This window comes from Vidua chalybeata, chromosome 1 (assembly GCF_026979565.1).
Source record: "Vidua chalybeata isolate OUT-0048 chromosome 1, bVidCha1 merged haplotype, whole genome shotgun sequence".
Classification (NCBI taxonomy): domain Eukaryota; kingdom Metazoa; phylum Chordata; class Aves; order Passeriformes; family Viduidae; genus Vidua; species Vidua chalybeata.
In genome coordinates this window covers 45,704,814-45,724,151 of record NC_071530.1, presented here as the reverse complement: position 1 = coordinate 45,724,151, position 19,338 = coordinate 45,704,814, and the positions used below count along the sequence as shown (strand labels likewise).

Genomic DNA, 19,338 nt, shown 5'->3' with positions numbered 1-19,338 from the left:
GAGATGAAAAAGCAAATACAAAATCGAAATTACTTTACAGATTTTCCTACACATTGGTACTATCAGATGATATCAGCATGTCAAAAATTAGCAAAATCTGATAAAAAAACCTCAATTTTACAGTTTAAAAACTTAAACTGGTCACTGCCAAAGACAGCTGCATTGTCATAAATGAAATGGTGGAATTCCATGGGTCTCAATGCTCCATCATACAATAAAATAAAGCAGTATCCATTTTAAAAAGAAAATCTTACCCTTTCCCATGTAAAAGACAGACCTAGTGCATCAAACTGTTTCCTCATGTGCTGAATGTTACTGCAAAATAATGATAATAAATGAAAAATTATTAGCTTAAGATACTTCTAACACATGATCATATAAAAATCTGGTACTTACAGAGTTCTGAGAAATCAAAAGCACTAGTTAACCTCTAAATACTATGATCTCACTAGCAGTAAAACTCAGAATTGTCAAAATACTCAAATAATAATTTTAAAAAGCCCCAATATACTCTGGTCCAATTCCCATGGCTATGTATATGAAGCAATACATTTTTTTTCTCTAGATTTGAATGCAACTTAAAAGTAAATATGGCAATTGTAGTTTGAAGGAAGCATTACACAAGCACCACTTCTTACTATTTTTAATTATTTTTACTGCAGTTGAGTCAAAGGGCCCTCTTAAATTTCAATGCAGTAGGGGACACTTCCACTTTCAGCTTAATTCTGCTCTATTCTGGCAATGCTACCCTGGCTGTATTTTGCTGTGGCTCTGGTGATTGTGTGGCTGTAGAATCAGCTGAATCAGTTTACCCATTCAGCTGAAGATAAGCCCTACAAAAATTCTCCAAAAAAACCCCACCAGATTTCTTTCTCTGCTCTGATCAACAGGCTGATCAAACCAAAACTGTGGCCCACAAAATCAGCTGAGCCAGTGCAAAGGAGGTGGTGGAAGCATGTATCCTGGGAGGTGACGAGGAACTACAAAACTTCTGGTGGCAGCATCACCACAGATAAACATTAACTCTGACACTGTCAGGTTAGATGCTGCCCTGAATGGATTGTATTACAAATGTAAAGTAAGATACATCAGGATATACAGTGAAGCTTTAGTTTGAAAATGTACTAAATATGCTTTACCAAAATACCCACAATTACATGATATTAATTAGTGACCTGTTGGGAATTCATTCACATACTGTAAAATTGATTAAAATTTCTTAGGGACTTTGACCTTTCTACTAAAAGACATTCTGTCAGATAGGGCAGTATCTATCCTCCTAGATAAGTTGGCTAAGTTGTCAGTCATGAAACCAAGCATTTAATTCTGAACCAGAAAAAACTTGCAGTCCTGAATAATTGAGTACTGCAAGTATTTAATAATATAATATTTTTGTTGGAAAAGTATCAAGAATCTTAAGATGGGACCAGAAGCATGAACAAAACCCAAAGAAACAGCATTATCAAAGAAAGAAATGGATCAAGGTCTATAAATCTACCACATATAGATTACTGCATCCAGAGTACAACAAAGAACTTCACTTAGGAAGATTGGTTTGCAAGTAATTTTCAGAAACTGTTTACTTATATAACATTTTACCCATTTTAAAGAATATTAGGAAAATGTAACACCCCATTCTGTGGTCTAAATCCAAAAATATTCACAAAAATCAGCAGCAATAATGTCTACCGAGTACTTTCCAAGATCCGGTCTCAAAAAAACCCAACTATCTCCTTCCTCTCTCATATGGTACAAAAACCTGCCAGTAAATCTAACCACGCAACTCGTAATTTTCTACTGTGTATTCTATACTAAGGTTTATCTCACCATAATGAAATTTTGATTTATTTATACCTGCTCATTTGGGTGTTTGGGAAATGCTTCTCTTAACCTTGAAAACCATCCCAATATATTTATCTTTCAAAACAGAGTCATCTGCACAGTCCCATAAAACGTCAACCCTCGTCTTAGATAACCCTGTTCTTTCCTGTACCATCTTTCTTCTATGCTAGTTTTGCTCTGTTTTGTTGATTCATGGGGGCCACAGTACAGGTATTCACAGTGAAAATGCCATATTTCAACTCATTTCACCTTTGTGTCCAGCTTGCAGGGTGAAGGCCATGTTCAACTGCAGCATTTTCTGCTGGTAAACCAAAAGCATCCCATCCCATTGGATTTATCACCTGTCAGCAAAAAGAAAAACTGCAATGTTATGCAACTTTCTGGAATGGCATCAGCAGCACACTGAGATGCTCCGAATAATGAACGGTGCTTGGCATTCCAGCATTTGCTTTGTCTGAACTGAACTTCTTCCAAACCTGCCAACTATGGCCAGCTTTGCTTTAAAAGATGATTATGAAGTGCACGTGTTACCTACAATGAGATGCTACAGGGATCTTAAAGTATTATGAAATAAACTCTCATGACTATTTCAATATCAGGTTGATAGTGACAAAAGCCAACTCTTTTTAAGTTTCTGTAGTGGTAAAAGTCAGCAGTTGATGCTACCACTGGACAGAACCAAATATTCATTCTAAAATAGAAGATGTTAAGTAAAAATAATCAAAACAACAGTTTTATAACCGTAACTGATATGTAGGTTTTTTTTTTACTTTGTGTTGAAAAACAAAATAAAGAAAAATACCCTATGATAACTTTAAATTCACCAGATAAAATTAAGAAGGTGAGGAAAAACAGTTTTAGCCAAATTTTACTGAAATATCTTTTGCAAATACAGACTACAGAGTGACAAATTATTATTTCATGACCACAAATAAGTAAAAGTGGGAAAAAAGTTTACTATAAAAGATAATCTCTGTTGAAATAGAGATGTATTCTTCCTGTTGACATGCACATTATTTAGAAAAATAATCTAGCAATATGGCAAGTATTCAAAAAAACCTGTTTAATAACCAACACAGAAAGGCCAGTACTTAAGATGCTGACATTAAACACTATATTGGACACCTGACAAAGCCAATTCTACTTCTTAACCTACAAATGTGCTACAAATTCAATAATCATAATTAAAATTACACAAGTTTAACAACAGCAAAACATGACTAACATTTTACAAGTTGCAAGAAATCAAAAATTTTACTCCTTAAAATATCTATTTATATAAAGAACATGTTTCTTAGTGGCATGTAAGCAAACAAGCCATAAAAGAGCGATTCTAGCCATACTAATCTCATAATACACTCCATGTGAAAAATCTGCTCATTTTAGAAGAGCTACTTTTGTCACTGCTTTGAATTATTTTTATTCTTCTTTGCCACCGCTTTCCAATCTTCTGACTTAATGCAATATTTCATTAAAAATATTTTATAGACGTATTTATAAAGATGCCCTAGGCACCAACACAGTGTAAAAGCAACAGGATTTAATAGATGTGACTCTTCAGCATTCTCATTTTCAGCACTGATCTAAAACTAAACCTGCTGTCTATCATTACTCTACTGGTGCAACAACAAAACCAAAGGTATTAACCTGCTATCATCCACGATCTAAGCCAGCCCAATAAGGGCCCATGCACAGCACATTTTCGATGTCTAAATGTAACAGAAATTGGAATGCTATTCTGTGTTACAAACTTTCCCTAAATATCAGAGAAACTATTGTTCCTCACATCACAGTATCAGAAATTATGAGTCTTAGCTGCTTATTTCCTCACATATAGAGTGGGGAGTTTACATGGAAAAAGTCAGTTGGAGCTTAAACCACTTCTCAACACCCCAATGAAACACATCTCTGCCCAGCCCTTCCCCTCCCTGACCATCCACCCCCCAGTCAAAACTATTGGTATAAAAGAAAAAAAAAAAAAAAAAAAAAGAAAAAAAAAAAAAAAGAAGATAGTTATGCTTTACATAAGCTATAAATAACAGAAATTTTTATGGACACCTTAAAACATTAATTTATGCAGCTCATTCTTTTTGACCGCTAATATTGCTGACAACCTATCTCTGGACAGATGTGATGGAATAAAAACAGTTTTTGTTTTTTTTTTTTTTTCCCTGTATAACACATGTTTTCTCTGTTTAAATGCCCTAGACTAATGCCCTGCCTTTACACTTTACAAATGCCTTGTCTTACTATAAGTTGATGCACACTAAGTGAGATTACAAAGAATCACTCTTGGTTAATTCTTGTAAAATTTGGCTTTTGATGATCTCCTGGATACAGACAGGAAGCCAAATGCAAGGCACAATCTCATTTGTCATGCTCTTGAGCAAAAGGATGTGGGAAAATGTCAGCTACAGACTCCCCAAAACGGCTGATGGATGCTCCGGACAGTTCATGTGCAGACATTATATCACTGTACCATCAGCACTGGAAGGAGCAACCTGTGCTCACAGATCTTCCAAATTCTAGCATTTATCAAAAATACCATATTCACTCTTCACATTCAAAAGTTCAATTTAACGACCAATAGCATTCCTCAAGCTAAAGGTCTGAAGAAGTATGGTAATTCAAGTTTCAATTAGAAAACTGAATTTAAAGAGACATTAAAAATATCCTCAAATTAGCCTCCAGGATAGATCTATTTATGTAGTTGCTATAGAGATGAATGTAACATACACAGTGGTTTAGAAAATGATTTCAAGTTTATTGTCTCTTTTAGTTCTCTACCATGAATGGATTTGAAAGATTTGTGAAATATATTTGTCTAAACAACAGGTCAGCTCCTTCTGGCTGAAATCTGCAGCAAAAATGCCACAGTCTCCATGCAGTATTTGACATTACATCTTAACTCTACTTATTCAACACAAAAATCTGAAGAGAAATGGAAGAGGAGAAGAAAATATGCAACTAACATGTCAAAAGTTGGCACAAAGGGAAAAGGAACAATTTGACTGTTCAAAACAAATTAAAAATATGAAGAAAAAAAAAAAAAAGAAAGCAGTTTTGAAGACGAAAGGGTTATTCCTTGTAGCTCTTTGATGGGTTGGTCACTGGCTCTAACTAGCAGAAAACATAGCTGCTCTCTATAGCAGCACAGATGAGCAGAAGAAAAATAAGTAATCCACCTTCTTGAATGCTGACTTGATTGCTTTCAACAGCAACCTCTAAACCTTATGCAACTGAGGGATCCATTCTGCTCACTGCAGACTGACAATTCTTCCAAACATCACTTCTCTAAGCCTCTAGGAGAAAGCAAATCAAATAATGACTGTCTTTTGTTAAATAGGAGGCTGTGTAAGTCTAAGAGTGCCTACACCAGGTAAAAAAAGGCAGGCTGTAGTTTCAGCCATTTTACAATGGCTATCACCAAAGGCAGCTGTGTGTTGATCCTCACAATTAAGTGGACAGGTGAACTCATTGTGCTGAAAACTCCCAGGTTAGTCTTGAACACACATGGCACAACTTCAGATTCTCAGAAGCTCACATGACCATGCAGGATCAACTACAAAACACTGGCATTTTCTACCACTTAACATGGTTTGCACAGGAGTATAAAACATTACAAGGAAGTGATTAAATAGTGTGTGGGGAACAAAGTGCTCATTAACTACCACACTGAATGGTCTTTTAAGGAGCAAATTATTAAAAACAAAAACAGTTGTATCTTGAAACATTTTAGATCCCAAAGACTCTAGCTTGAAGCATTTTTAAGAATCATTTCACAGCTTGGTCAAACATCTAGCAATGGCTAGAGCTCTTCGTGTTATTGTGGGACTAAAGGGAGGAAGACACAGAAACTCCCTTGATTCAATGCTGAGATCTCAGCTCTTCCTCTCAGAGCATTTTCATCTGTTCACTGCTGTAACAATCAGCTCATCACACTGACATCAGTAGGTGAGATTAGTGTGCTGTATAACACAGAGCTGACAATGATCTCATAACACTCAGTTCTAAGCCTGCATCAGGGCTGGTGCTTCAGTGAATTTTCCTCGGTCTTTGTAAGGACACTAAGAACATGTTTGCTCTCCTGATGTACTCAGTAAGTCTCAGAACTATGACCAGGGAGCTGACATACTGCTCTTACACTCAGATCAATGCATTCTAAATTTTAAGAAAGATGGCAGACTCAGTGTCAGAAAGGCCAAATAAATATATTTAATTCAGAGAATGTGTAATAAAAGATGATCAGAAATGAAAATTAAGAGGCTTGCTGACAAATTAGTGGTTTAATTGATACAGCAAAGTCTACATTCCTATCCCTACCTATAGCCCTGTGACACACTCAACATGAATTAACCAAAAAAGGCTGACAAAACAAGTGATCCATGATCCTGATTCTGGATCCATGATCCAGAAAACACCCCTAGCTCCATCGTGGATCTTGCAATTGCATAATCACAAACACATGAGACAGTGAGGACTTGCAGTTGGAGACGGGAAAGGATGGCTGTTCCTTCTACTGGCTGCCTACAGTGGGCTGAACTTGTTGAAAATCTGGTGTAAGCTGACGTATTACAGCATACTTTAAACACAAGACCTCCACTTGTGTGAAGCCTAGATTCTCTTTTAACCATTACAGGTAATAGACATCATTGCACAACAGGTAAAAATTACCAACAAACAAACAAACAGACAACTCCCCCAAGCAGATAAGGCATTCCTGGAAACAGACTAAAATCAGGAATTTTTGACCAGTGTATACATTCTAAAAAGGACTATTTCAATGCTTCTCTGCAACATACTGCTGCATATTAGATAAGGCACTTTCAAAATAATCAAACCATACAGATTTCTATCAAAACATAAAATGCCCATTTATTTATATTCTCATAGAATATAAGGAGAAATTACTCAACGTCCACATAGCACCACACACATTTTGAGGACAAAGTTATCTTTTGCCTCCTTAATCTCACACATTCTTGTCTAACATAATTATATTTAAAATTATATCTCATTTTTTCTTTTTCTTTCAAAACGAAACAGAGTGAGCTCATTAACACCTTCAGTATAGGCTGTGGGAAAACTGAAATTAAATAAGATTCAATTCACACACAATACTTGTAATATTTGCTACTTGATTTATACCACATGAAATAACCTGACAAAAGGACACAACAGCCTCACAAAAAAAAAACATGGAGAATAGTAGCTAGTGATGATCAGAAAATGGATCTGTATTGAAATAATTCATCCTACTGATGATTAATTATAGAGTTTCAATTAAACTTGCCTGTCTGGCTTCAATACCATTCACTTTTGCAATTTCAAGAGTATTAAGATTCACTGCTGAAAGGGAAAATAATTAATGAAAATACATCCAGTTTAAAAGAAGATATGTTATGGAAAAAAAGAAATGCTCTTCAAGTCATTTGGGGGTATTGCAGAAATATCACAGACTATATTCTAATCCCATCCATCCCAGTTTAAGTATAAATTAAGAAATAATTAGTATAGTGTGATTCCAGCATGCAGGAATTTCACCCTGATTTGATTACAGAAAGGACTATTCTCAGTTCTGTACAACTCTCACATGTGACTGACTTGCTTTGGTACCAGTTTCATTACGAAGATATCACAAGAACTATTGAACTGAAACACTCTGTTTACTGATCACTAAGAGAATTATTCTCAGTCCTCTGAGAGGCACAAATTATCCACTTCGGAATTTATCAAAGACATGTTAATGATAGCATGATAAAGTAATGGTAAATACTTTTTCCCAGAGCAATAGCACACTAGAAATCTTTCATAGTGAAAATCACCATGAATATCTCTACTATTTCTACACAGCAATCTCAAATAATGAATAGGAAATCTCTTCACTTCTTACAAAACTCCTACATTTGAATTCACAACACGCATGTAAATTCACAGAGTAAACACAACAAGAAACTACACATCACAGTTCTGGATTGTTTTATTAATAGCTATAAATTTGTACTTTAAAATATATAAATTACTTTTTCATAGCACTTTATAATAAAGATGTTTATAATAAGATGTAGACCTCTCCATATATAAAAACTGTTTTAACTGCACTTCAAGAAACATGTCACCCTTAATACATTCTGGAAAGACCAGCTCAGCGCAGTCATGCTAAGTAATCTACATGGCTTTACACTTCCTTCAAACTTCATCTTCAGTAATCAAAATGTAAACAAGTTATCTTAAAACACACATACTCTACAAATTATTTATCCAGCAACCCAATCCAAATGCATGACAGCTTGCTTCCCATGCACTGCCTACAGGTCCTTGAGGAGTGAACACTGGAACAAGACAATACTTTACAGTGCTTTCATCTACAGTTTTATATTGAAGCAATATTTCTTTCAGAAACAAGGTGGGGAAAAGAGCAATAGATATTTATTTTCACACTTGAAGTGCTGGTGCAATACAGGTTTCTGGGAAATATCTGTAGAGTTCAGTGTGCATTACCTCTCTAGAATATTTTAAATGAAACAAAATCAGACCTTATGGAGCTGAAAAAAATTGAATACTAATGTTAGATTTTAGAAAAACCAAAACCACAACAGAATCCAAATGATTAAAAACTTTCCCAGTTAAAATTTCAAAATACTTCCAATATGAAGACATTACACAACTGCATTCCAAAGAAGGTCTAAAGGACCTCTAATCCCTTTGTGAATGTATTCTAGCCTATCCTTACTATAATATTACAAAATACAGGTCAATTCTTGCCTGCTCAGATTAAATCAATATGTAACTAATTTAATGTTTTCTCATTAAGGCGTTCTTTATAAAAAATACCTGCACCTTATTCAACGTACATGAATACCTTGCTCAATCATATATTCTTGTCAGCTACATACACACGATAAACGTTTCCCCTCACTGTTTATTAAATAAGAAATACACATCGTAGTCTGAAGGTTTCCCTGGGAACTGTCAATCTGAGTGGTTTTGTCTGTAATTTTCATTATAAAAGCCCATCATTCCTCATTGCCTTGCACTTTTCTTTTAATTTGAAAATGATGGATGCAAAGCTTAAACAACATTGCTGCTCAAAAATCTTACCCTAACCTTGCATTGAATGCCTGAAATGGATTCACTTCTACTCAGACTTTTGATTGGAGAAAAATTAGCAGTCCCTAAGCTTTCAAACATGCAATATTAAAGCTGAATTTTGAGAGCGAAATAGAAAATCAGTGGAGTAACTTCAAAATGATGTATACTAACAGTTTTGTTTCTAAAGCATTCTTTCTTTTTATATACTGAAGAATTCCAGTAATTCCTTGAATGCAGGGACGAATTTATTTTTTTTAGGGAATGTATCAAGTTTTATGATATAACCATGTCTTAGCCTCCAATCATTACAGCATCTTAAACATCATAACAACATTTGACAGACTGTACAACCATGAAAAAGGCAGAGAGAAGTTTTAGAGGCTGATAAATTAATTGCAAGCAAAGAAAAAATCAATTATAATAGGCTCTAATTTTAAGTGATGGAGAAATTAGCATGGGTAATAAAGGAAAAGTTCTTTAAGATAAATGTAAGTTCCAGCAAGTTAATGCACATCAATAACACAATGTCTCTTAATCTGACATAGTCAGAAAATCATCTGAAACATTTTTAATGTCTCTTAATCGTAAACGAAAGTTAAATTCTTTGGCTGCCCACCTTTAGTCAAAAATAGATGTTCAAACTGGTTAACATAACAGAAGATACAAGTATTTTTAGAAATCCAGCATGTTCTACAGGCACTTCTTCAAAGTAATTTTTACATTAAATATAAAAATATGCTGAAATGCAAGATGTAAAAACTTGAAAAGTCTGGAAAAATTTTTGTAGAAAAGTATAGGCAAATGTGGAAATAAAAACTTGTTTGCATGGTGGCTCTTGCATTTCATTGAAATTATATTATCTTTACTTTTCTTCAAATGTTTCTATTAAACGTGCTTACTTACCTTGTATTCAAAAAATTACAACTAGAGCATGCTACTGGATGTAGATAATTATTTTCACAAGTACAAGAAGATGCAAGTTTTCATCTTTCTGAACAGCAATTTACTGGCTACCTTCCCTGCTATTGATAAGAGATGGCTACATCCTGAAATGACATTTCATGAATGGTCTTAACACAAAGCAAGAATCAAGCATCCCTTCAAATGCCCTGTTAGCTCAATTTTTTTAGTGAGATCCAAGTTCTGGTCATTCAGAGGAGTCAGGAAAGGTAAGTGTTATAACAGACATTGGGGTTTCTTCTAATTTAAAGTCTAAGGCATTTATTCCTTTTTCCTGCAATTTTGAAAGCCTAAGAATGCATATCTGCAAAGCAGCAGCAAGTATTCAGTGCATGGTATGTTCATCACTGGCAAATAACACATAGTATTTGGAAAGGCAGCACACTGAATAATGCAGTGACGATACCTATCAGAGTCTCACGGATGGTGATAAACCCAGGAAATGCTACACTTCTTCAGCACTTGTAGCAAGGAAATTGTGGCACTTAGTACCACAACCAGCAACTAACAATTCTTTCTCAATTTCATCTTCTTTGTACTCTTTTGAGGTTGATACCTATATTCTTGAACTGCTCCTTCTCTCTTGTACAATAGAGAGACTCTTTCCTGTCATCCTAGATCCTTGCCTATGCTATTTTTCTCTTTTTGTTCCCTTCTCTTTCCGTATTCCTCCTTCCTACTGTTTTCCCAGCTTCTTCACATTTTCCCTCTACCAAATGTCTTTCCTCTGTAATATGGCTGTCACTCAGGCCACAGTTCTCCCACACCTTCCTTACATCCTTCAAATTTTACCTTGCCAGCCTTTACTGCAGAATGCCAGCCAGGATCCCACTGCAGATTGCAGGGACAAGGCTCTCAGCTACCCCTTCACCCCAACGGAAAGACAGAAGGGAGTGAGGGAGAAACTATGGCAGGCATGGTGGAGACTGGGAAACACAGAAATGTGGAAGGTGAAATGGAATTTCTCCTTGCAGATGTAGCAAGAAAGTTAGGCTTAGCCTACCTCATAGACCTGCACCTTCAGAAGATATTTCATATATATGAGCAAGGCTGAAATGGGCAAGTCTAGGGGTCAAATCCTACAGAACAGAAACTTTCAGCTACACACACATGACGTAACATGTGGCATGATCCTGTTCGTCTGACTTGCAGCAGTCACAAAAAAAAAAAAAAAAAAGAAAAAAGACGTTTCTCTCCTAGGAGGCACAGAGGCTGTCCCTCTGCATCTGACAAATGACATGAACTGGTTCTCAGGAGCAGAAGAGGTGAAAGCAGTTGATTTTGGTGGTATATATTTTCTCTTGCCAGGTACATTTTTCCCTTCCCCCTGGTCCCACTCTGACAGCTGGAGGGTTGTCAGCCTCTCACGGAAACTGTGTAGCTCAGAGGTCTCAGTGACACTGTGTCACACATCAGTAGATTCAGGCACCTCATTCAGGCACCTCAGCACCAGCTGTTATCATCTGAGGTAGCTTCTAACCACTCTTACCAACTCTCATCTCTGAACACCACTGGCTTTAATAAAACTCTCAAATTTCAATATCCAAAGCTTCATGGGTCATTATCTACACACCTGTAGCACATATTCTACTTTCATGGATTTTAGAAAATACTAATTTCCTGATTAATTATGGTATTAAAATATAAAAAATCTCCACCCAGTCCTACCACTGATCTATTCTTACCTGCATCCCTCTCATTTTCTGGAACCGAGCTACTGCATCACTGATGGTGTAGACACGAACATGGCCCATGTGAAGCTTCCCAGAAGGATATGGGAACATAGAAAGCACATAAAATTTTGGTCTTGATTTCTAGAAAGAAATTTTTAGAAACTAGTAACTATATGAGTTAGCATTTCACTTGAATAAATACATGTGCACATTATAAACTACTACATGACACCATAAAGAGAAACACAGCTCTGCTGGAACTGATCCAAGTGAGCACTGCCAAAGTTCATTGGATCAAATTCTTTGGGACTGTAAATGGAGATGTTTTACCAGACTTTGCTGCCATCTCATCAGTTTATACTGACACTTCTATGGCACTTGAATATTATGAAAATCAATTCACTTTTACTCAAAAGAAGCTATATTGACAGAACTGGAGCTTAACAAAGCACCATTGCCACTGTAGCATCTACAACTGATTATCTATGTGTTCTTAGTCTGCCCCAACCAAAACATAAAAACATAGCAGATTAAATTACTCTCATAACAATTTAAATAATTAATGTTTTACTTTGTATCTAAAACAAACACAGAGCTCACTCCTGGCCAGTTGCTTTTTGTCATTTGAACTGCAGTAACTCCCAGAGCAACTACATCATTCGCAATTGCATGAACATCTGCTAAAGGGAAACTCTTCAGTTTCACTATGTATGCTCCAATCCAAACACATCTTACAAGCAAGATTTTGCATAATGAAAAGAAACAAAAAAATTCATTTACTTAGGTTTAATTAAAATGACAAAAGTTACAAAGAAATCACAAATCCTCTTGCACATCCATTATTCCTAATACATCTTGATTACCACTGAATTCATCACTGATACATTGATCGTATCAAGTACCAATGATGCTTGCTAAGTTCTTACATTATTTTTCTTGTCAAAAATAAAAAAATTACAGGCAGTTTTCAGCTTTTACTGTTCAGAACTCTCTAAGTAGTTTTCAAATAGTATTTCTTTTTCACTTTTGTTCAATCACAGCAAAATCAGAAATAATCTCAGTACTTCATTGCAACACACTACACAACACACTATTTGCCTCTTAATATGTTTATAAATCTACTTCAACTGTAAGGATAAAACAAAAATATCATAAAAATACAATTTAGAACTTAGCATACGTATGCTACGTATGACTCCTATGTACATATGTGTATAAAAGGCACAAGTCTAAATGAATGCTTTCCCTGCTATAGGTATACATGCACACCATTTCATCTCAGTTTTCTTCCCCAGAAAAAGCAAGCTCTTTTCTCTCTTCAACATTTTGATAGAATTTTTTTTGTCAGAGAAAAGGCAAATTTTCAGGGAGATGAACAAAAGCATAAAGAGCCACAGAAGTGTTTTTTATCTAATATGACAGAATAATTGTGAAGGCAAAAAGAGTCAGAGACTGTGATACAGCTGTATTCAAGATCTTTTATTGCATGGGAAAACTTTGTTTTTTCTTCAAGTCACTTACTATTCCTATGAGACTGTGAACCAAGAATATTAAAAAATCATTTTCCCTTAACACAGATTTTTAGTGAGTCACAGGGTGTAGTGTAATAGATTTGTCATAACATGGGGAACAGAACCTTGAGAAAATTGTTTACAGAAGTTCTGATTAGATGTTTCTTTTAATACTTTAAACAATTAAGTGCCAAATATTGTATAATATGCAAAGAAAGAATTGATTACTTAAACCCTTCCTAAATTTACAAGTTTATACTTTGCCTATTACTGTATTTTCCTCAGGATTTTAAAAATTATTTTTGTTTACTTATTTCATTAATGGTTTTTAACAATCTGCATGAAAGTATTTTCCCCTAAAATGTAATGCACATCTAATCATTATAAGCCATCTGTACTAAGTAAATTTCAATTCATTTCATTCTAAAAAAACAATAATATAAACATGTAATCTCCACATTTCTCACAATGCTTACATCAGTTTCTGAAATTCTGCAGAACTGATCCTTTATTCTTGGGAACCACCAATTTTCAACTTGTTTTCTTGTCTCCAACCCATAGTTTTTTTCCCATTTCCCCGTCTCACTGTAAATTGTTCTCACACAAGCAGGAATCAGTCTTTGCCATTTAATTAATCCCAGGAAACCATTTAATTGTCTCTTCAAACATGAGGAACACGGGCCAACTCTTTGATAAATCGACTGCATTCTTAAGGTTATGGTATCTGAAAAGACAAAAATAAGTATTTCATGCCACAATACATAACAAGAACTCAATGATTATTATGATTATACTGAAAATCAGTAGCTATTAAACTATTTTAGCTTGACTTAGACTACTCAGCTGCTTTTCATGGAACTTGCATTTTATTTCCGTGTCTGAATTATACAAGTATGTATTTTTTAGTCAAGAGAACTGTGGCCTCACACAGAAAAAAACTATTGAGTTAGATGTCTTATCTAATAAAATAGAATTCTTGCATTCAGTCTCCCATAAAGGCATAATCAGTCAATTGAAGGTTCCAGAAGCTCCACTGCCTGAATAGAAGATGGCTAACAGGGTGTTAGTAAAAATTCAGAATGAAACAGAGAGAAGAGGAAGTTGGATGAAATTATACTGTAAAAATACTGAATTTGTCATCACTGAAAAGAGATGGGGGAGGATGACTATAATTAGTAGATTTCAACCAGATATTCTAAACCAACTATTTTGCTAAGGCTTTCTTTTTCAACTAAAAATCTGGTTAACTCCTCAGTTGCTTTAGAGAGAGTCTTCTAAAGCTACTCAGATAGGAGAAAGATCAAACAATTCCCACATTTGAGATCAGTCTCAACAAAATATTTGCTTATCTTACTTCCTACAGTAGGAAGTATGGCATTAAAAGAACCTCTACTCTGAGATTTCCTCATCTTGACTGACTTTTTTTTTTTAATGGCATTTTTACATCAGTATTTCCTATCCTCTATGGTTGGTTTTGGTATTTTGGTGTTGGGCTTTTTTTTTTTTTTTTAATTTTGCCCAATACACTTGTACCAAACTAGTTATTTCAGTCAGTTCAGAATTTTCCTTGCAGAGTTACATCAGTAAAATCTCAGTGTAGAGAAACTCTGTATAAGAAAATATTTTACTTATGCATTTCCCATAAAGTAGAAACATTATCAGTAGAAATAATTGCTATAGCACCTAAATTAGATCCCCAGCAAGCTAGTGGGAGTTATGCTTCCTTTAACATTCATGCATACACAAACCCTCAATGCCTGTCTCATTACCTATCTATAGAATTGCTCCTTTTCTCTCTTATCAAACAGGGTCTTATAAACACTTTTTCACTTATATCAGTGCTTCGGATTTCTTGTTTCTACTCTCCATGATGTCTCTCATCTGTAATAAAAACAAATCCAGGACCGTACTCAGGATTCCTGTGCAGGCGCACATGAATCATTCAGGAGACTCCATGTTCCCCCCACTCCATAACATCACACTCATCTCAAAATTAGCATTTCAGTACTTCTAAGTTTTTTTCTTATTTTTACTAATTATTTCCTTTTTACTTATGTCTTATTTCTATTGATTTATTTTACAACAGAAAGGAGGGCTTCCTTATGCAAGCCAATTTCAGCACTGCTGATTTACAAAACAAGTATTTTAAAGCCCAGGAGCTACACATGCATATAATGCTTCACTGAAGGGTGACTAGTGGATGAGAGGTCACAGTCTCAAGCTGCACATGGGGAGGTTTATGTTGGACGTTAGGAAGCATTTCTTCCCAGAAGGGGTGATTCGATATGGGAAAGGGCTGCCCAGGGAGGTGGTGGAGTCACCGTCCCTGGAGGTGTTTAAGGAAAGACTGGACATGACACTCAGTGCCAAGGTCTCTGGTTGACAGGGTGGTGTTTAGTCATGGCTTGGACTCCATGATCTCAGAGGTATTTTCCAGCCTAATTGATTCTGTGATTCTGAGACAGAAAGAACACAGACCCCATGCCTGTGCACAGCTCAAGGGAAGCCCACCAGCCAACGTCATGCCTGAGAGGACATATTTGGGTGACCTCAGGCCCTACAGGTCACCCAAGCAGGGGTCAGAGCACTGGGTGGGAGTGAAAAAAACAGCCAAGGGCACACTGCACTAGCGCTAAACTCATTCAAACACATGGAATTTCAGGATGAGAAAGAGAAATGCAGTGTCCTTCCTGCTCCCAGGTACCATCATGCACACGATGCAATGGTCAGCCAGCCATGTGTTGGGCCAAGCCAGGATGCATGGCACAGAGGACAATCAAATCCAAAAGACACGGCACTAAGCTGTTTTCCTTTCCAGGCTTGTGTGCATGGGACTAGGACAAGGAGAGTGCCTCTCCCTGCCCCAGTTAAGGGCACTCCAGCCCAGTGCTGTGTGGGTCTTTCAAGGAGCCTAAAAAAGACCCTGTGTGAGACTTTTATGAATCTAAAACTGTCTTAGGCAGGTGTGCCAAGAAAGGAGGAAGGGGCTGGTCTGATAGAGAAATAAATCACAGAATGTCCTGAGCTACAAGAGATCCACAAGGATCACTGACTCCAACCCCCGGCCCTGCACAGGACACGCCAACAGTCACACCATGTGCTCAGGAGCATTGTCCAAGCACTTCTTGAGCTCTGTCAGGCTCGGTGACCACTTCCCTGGGGAGCCTGTTCCAGTGCCCAACCACCCTCTGGGGGAAGAACCTTTTCCTAATACCCAATGTAAACCTCCCTGACACAGAAAACGTTTGGAAAGATGCAGTAAGCACGCGGGAGACTGAATTAAAGTCCTGGAACTGCCTGACGAGGCCTAGCACATTTCACTCAGCCCCGGGGGAATGGAGGGGTGTCCCGCCGCTGGAGAAGCTTGTATGGAGAGCAGGCGGCTCCACGGGCGGGACAGAGCGAGCAGTGGAGCGGTGACAGAGGGAGGCTGGAGGAGGGAGGAACTCCGTGAGCACAGGACCGCCGGGAGAGCCTGGGCGCGGGCAAGGAGCCCAGAGGAGCGGGCTTTGGGAAGCCGCGGGCAGCGGGATTAGCGCGGCTCCGGCGGGCGGGGGGCGTGAGGCGGGGCCGGGCGGGGGGACCGTTACCTGCGCGCGCCCTCCCTCAGCTCCCCCGCCGCGCCGCGGGCACCGCCATCTTGGCGTGTCGGTGTCGGAGCGAGGCGCCGCCTCCGCCTCTGGCACCGCCCGACGGGGCGGGAGCTCCGCGCAGGATGGGAGCGGGCAGAGCTTCCCCCTCTCCCGAATGTAGCGTGGAAAGGTAGAGCAATAGCGAAAAAAAAAAAAAAAAAAAAAAAATTAACCGGGGTCGAGCTCTGTAGGAAATGCACAGCCTTGCTGCGCCTGCGAGCCTGCTCAACCTTGAGAAGAGAGAGGCCCTCATTAATGTTTATAAATATCTAAAGAGGGGTGCCAAGAGGATGTTTCCAGGCTCTTCTCGGTGGTGCCAAACAGTGTGACATGAGACAACTGATGTAGGCAGAAACTGCTGCACAGGAAGTTCCAGCTGAACATGAGGAAGAACTTTGCTGTGCAGTGACCGTGCACTGGAACAGATTGCCCAGAGAGGTTGTGGAGTCTCCCTCATTTGAGACTTTCGGGAACCGTCTGGGCACAGTCCTGTGCCGTGTGCTCTAGGATGATGCTGCTTGAGCAGGGAGGTTGGACCAGACGACAAACTGTGGTCCCCTCCAACCTGACCTTTTCTGTGTGGTTAGTTTTGCTGCCTTCCACAGCATATACAGATCCCTGTAAAGTGACTGTATAGGTTAGGGCTAGATTTCAGTAATTTCAATGATTTTAGGGGTTTTTGTTTATTTGTTTGTTTATTTGTTTGGGATTTTTTGGCAGATTCTGAAATAAAGGCAACTATTTGGGGATTTTTTTTCTCGTGATGTCTTTTTGACTAGTCAGAGTAAAAAGCAAAGTCACAGAAATACAGGATCACAAAATGGATATGTGGGGGCAGGAAAAGCACTGCATTTCTCTTTTTTGTCCTGAAATTCCATGTGTTTGAATGAGCTCAGCTCTAGTGCAGTGTGCCCCTGGCTCTCATCTAACCTCCCTGCTCCAATAGGGTCATCCTAGACAACATGGCACAAGTCAATAAAGGCAATCTAGCACAGCATAATTAATTCTATCTCTGCCTGGAAAGTGACATCTCCTGTTGTCAACACTGTGGAGTTCAGAGTTGATTTTAATTACCGCAAGTAAGTTGTTGTAGCCTCCAAGGAACAAGAATTTTTTTTTTTTTTAATTTCCTTGTGTTTGTGTCCTTCTGCTGCTGGCAACTGTTGATTCTTCTCACTTTTAGACATGTTTCTTCACTGCTGTGTATCCAGCACTGTTTAAATAGACATGTTCTGTTTATGCAGTGCAATGCCTACAGTAAAGTCAACCTTCTTATGTGACTAAAAATAAGTATTTACTGAATAAAAGCTTTCCACTTGGTTGTGTGTACCTGTCAAGTGTGCTTAAATTATAACCTTTTCACCACAAAAATGAACAGAGAGCAGCTCTGATGGTTACCCTGCTGATAAACTAGTACAGTTTCCCCATGATTCTGTACATGATTTTATTTTGCTTTCCAGTTGATCTCCCTGTCAGCAGGTTGATGGCAATTTGGCTTTAACAGGCCTTCCATCCCAAATTTCTCCCTGAGCTGCTGTGTGAGTTCCTGGACTGAGGGAGGATGAAGCATTTTGTTGTGTGTGGGGATAAGCAGTGCAGTCCCTGGCTGAGTCCCTTCCCCAGGATAAATGAGAGCTCGTGACCAGCTGAGATATGTTTTCAACTCACAGGATGATTTCCCCTCACACTGGCCTTAACCCCTGCACTCTTCTGATTCACATCTGATTGAATGGATGAAAATTATCTCAGAGAGATTAGCAGACTGGGTGAGACCACAGAAAAAAAGACAGTATAAGATTTTGGAGCTCTTGTGTGTTTTTGGCTGTCCTCTTGACACCTTGGGACAATTATTCATTGCCATTTCTAGGCACTGCTGACATGGGATCTTGACAGTGTTTTTGAAATGGTGCTGCCAAACAGTCAGTAGTTAATAGATAAGTAACTCCTACCTTAAATAAGGCAATAAAAAAGCCCAAATACCAAATAACAGTGTCTGGATGTCTGGATGTCTGGAATGGTTTTGGCCTTCATGGATTATCATACTATGCAGAATACCTTTGCTCTTCTTTCCTTCTCAGAATATTTCTGGTTGGTCTTGGTTTTTCTCACCTAATTTCAAAGTTTCCAGTAGTATCTTGACAGAAGTCATCTTTTACATTTTCTAAGTAACCCAATTCAAACCCATGTCAAACCTGCTTGACTTGTTTTTGTTAGCAGCTAATAAAAGTCATACCAATGAAGTCCTTCCAGAAGAAAATAAGAATATTATATGGTTTGGGGTTTTATCTTTCTCCAGTTCATTTTTTTTTTAATAATGTCTGCAAAATAGCACTATAGCCAAGACTTGGTACAATACTTGCCATTTCATCAGAATCCCAGAATAGATTTGAGTTCAACCAAACCCAGTTTGGGTTGTTAGTTAATATGGTAAACAGAGAAGAGCTAGAGGCACCACATGGGCCCAAAACTAAGTGAGTGCTCCTCAGGTGTGGCAGGTCTACTTTTGTGTATGGCATAACATTCTAGGAAGCATTTAAGATTGTGATTAATTTAGTATTAATCTAAACAGATTGTCCTCAACTTCGAGCAAATCAAATACATAAGTAGATTGTCAGGATGAGAAAGCAA

General features: G+C 37.7%; 1 protein-coding gene across 5 annotated transcripts in view; it reads right to left on the bottom strand.

The window, feature by feature from the left end:
• LARS2 (leucyl-tRNA synthetase 2, mitochondrial) overlaps positions 1-17,998 on the bottom strand; it is an 84,189-nt gene extending 66,191 nt beyond the window's left edge. For 3 of the 5 annotated variants that reach the window (XM_053952795.1, XM_053952802.1, XM_053952811.1), the window contains exons 1-5: positions 14,848-16,602; positions 13,555-13,802; positions 11,580-11,708; positions 2,092-2,183; positions 255-315 (exon numbers count right to left, since the gene is read on the bottom strand). In XM_053952795.1, the coding sequence (XP_053808770.1) occupies positions 255-315; positions 2,092-2,183; positions 11,580-11,708; positions 13,555-13,785 (513 nt within the window). In that variant the 5' untranslated portion in view covers positions 13,786-13,802; positions 14,848-16,602. Of the gene's footprint in view, positions 1-254; positions 316-2,091; positions 2,184-11,579; positions 11,709-13,554; positions 13,803-14,847; positions 16,603-16,668 lie in introns of those variants that run through there. The other 2 variants (XM_053952786.1, XM_053952776.1) reach the window with 2 other exon arrangements.
• Between the last annotated feature and the right edge of the window lie 1,340 nt (positions 17,999-19,338).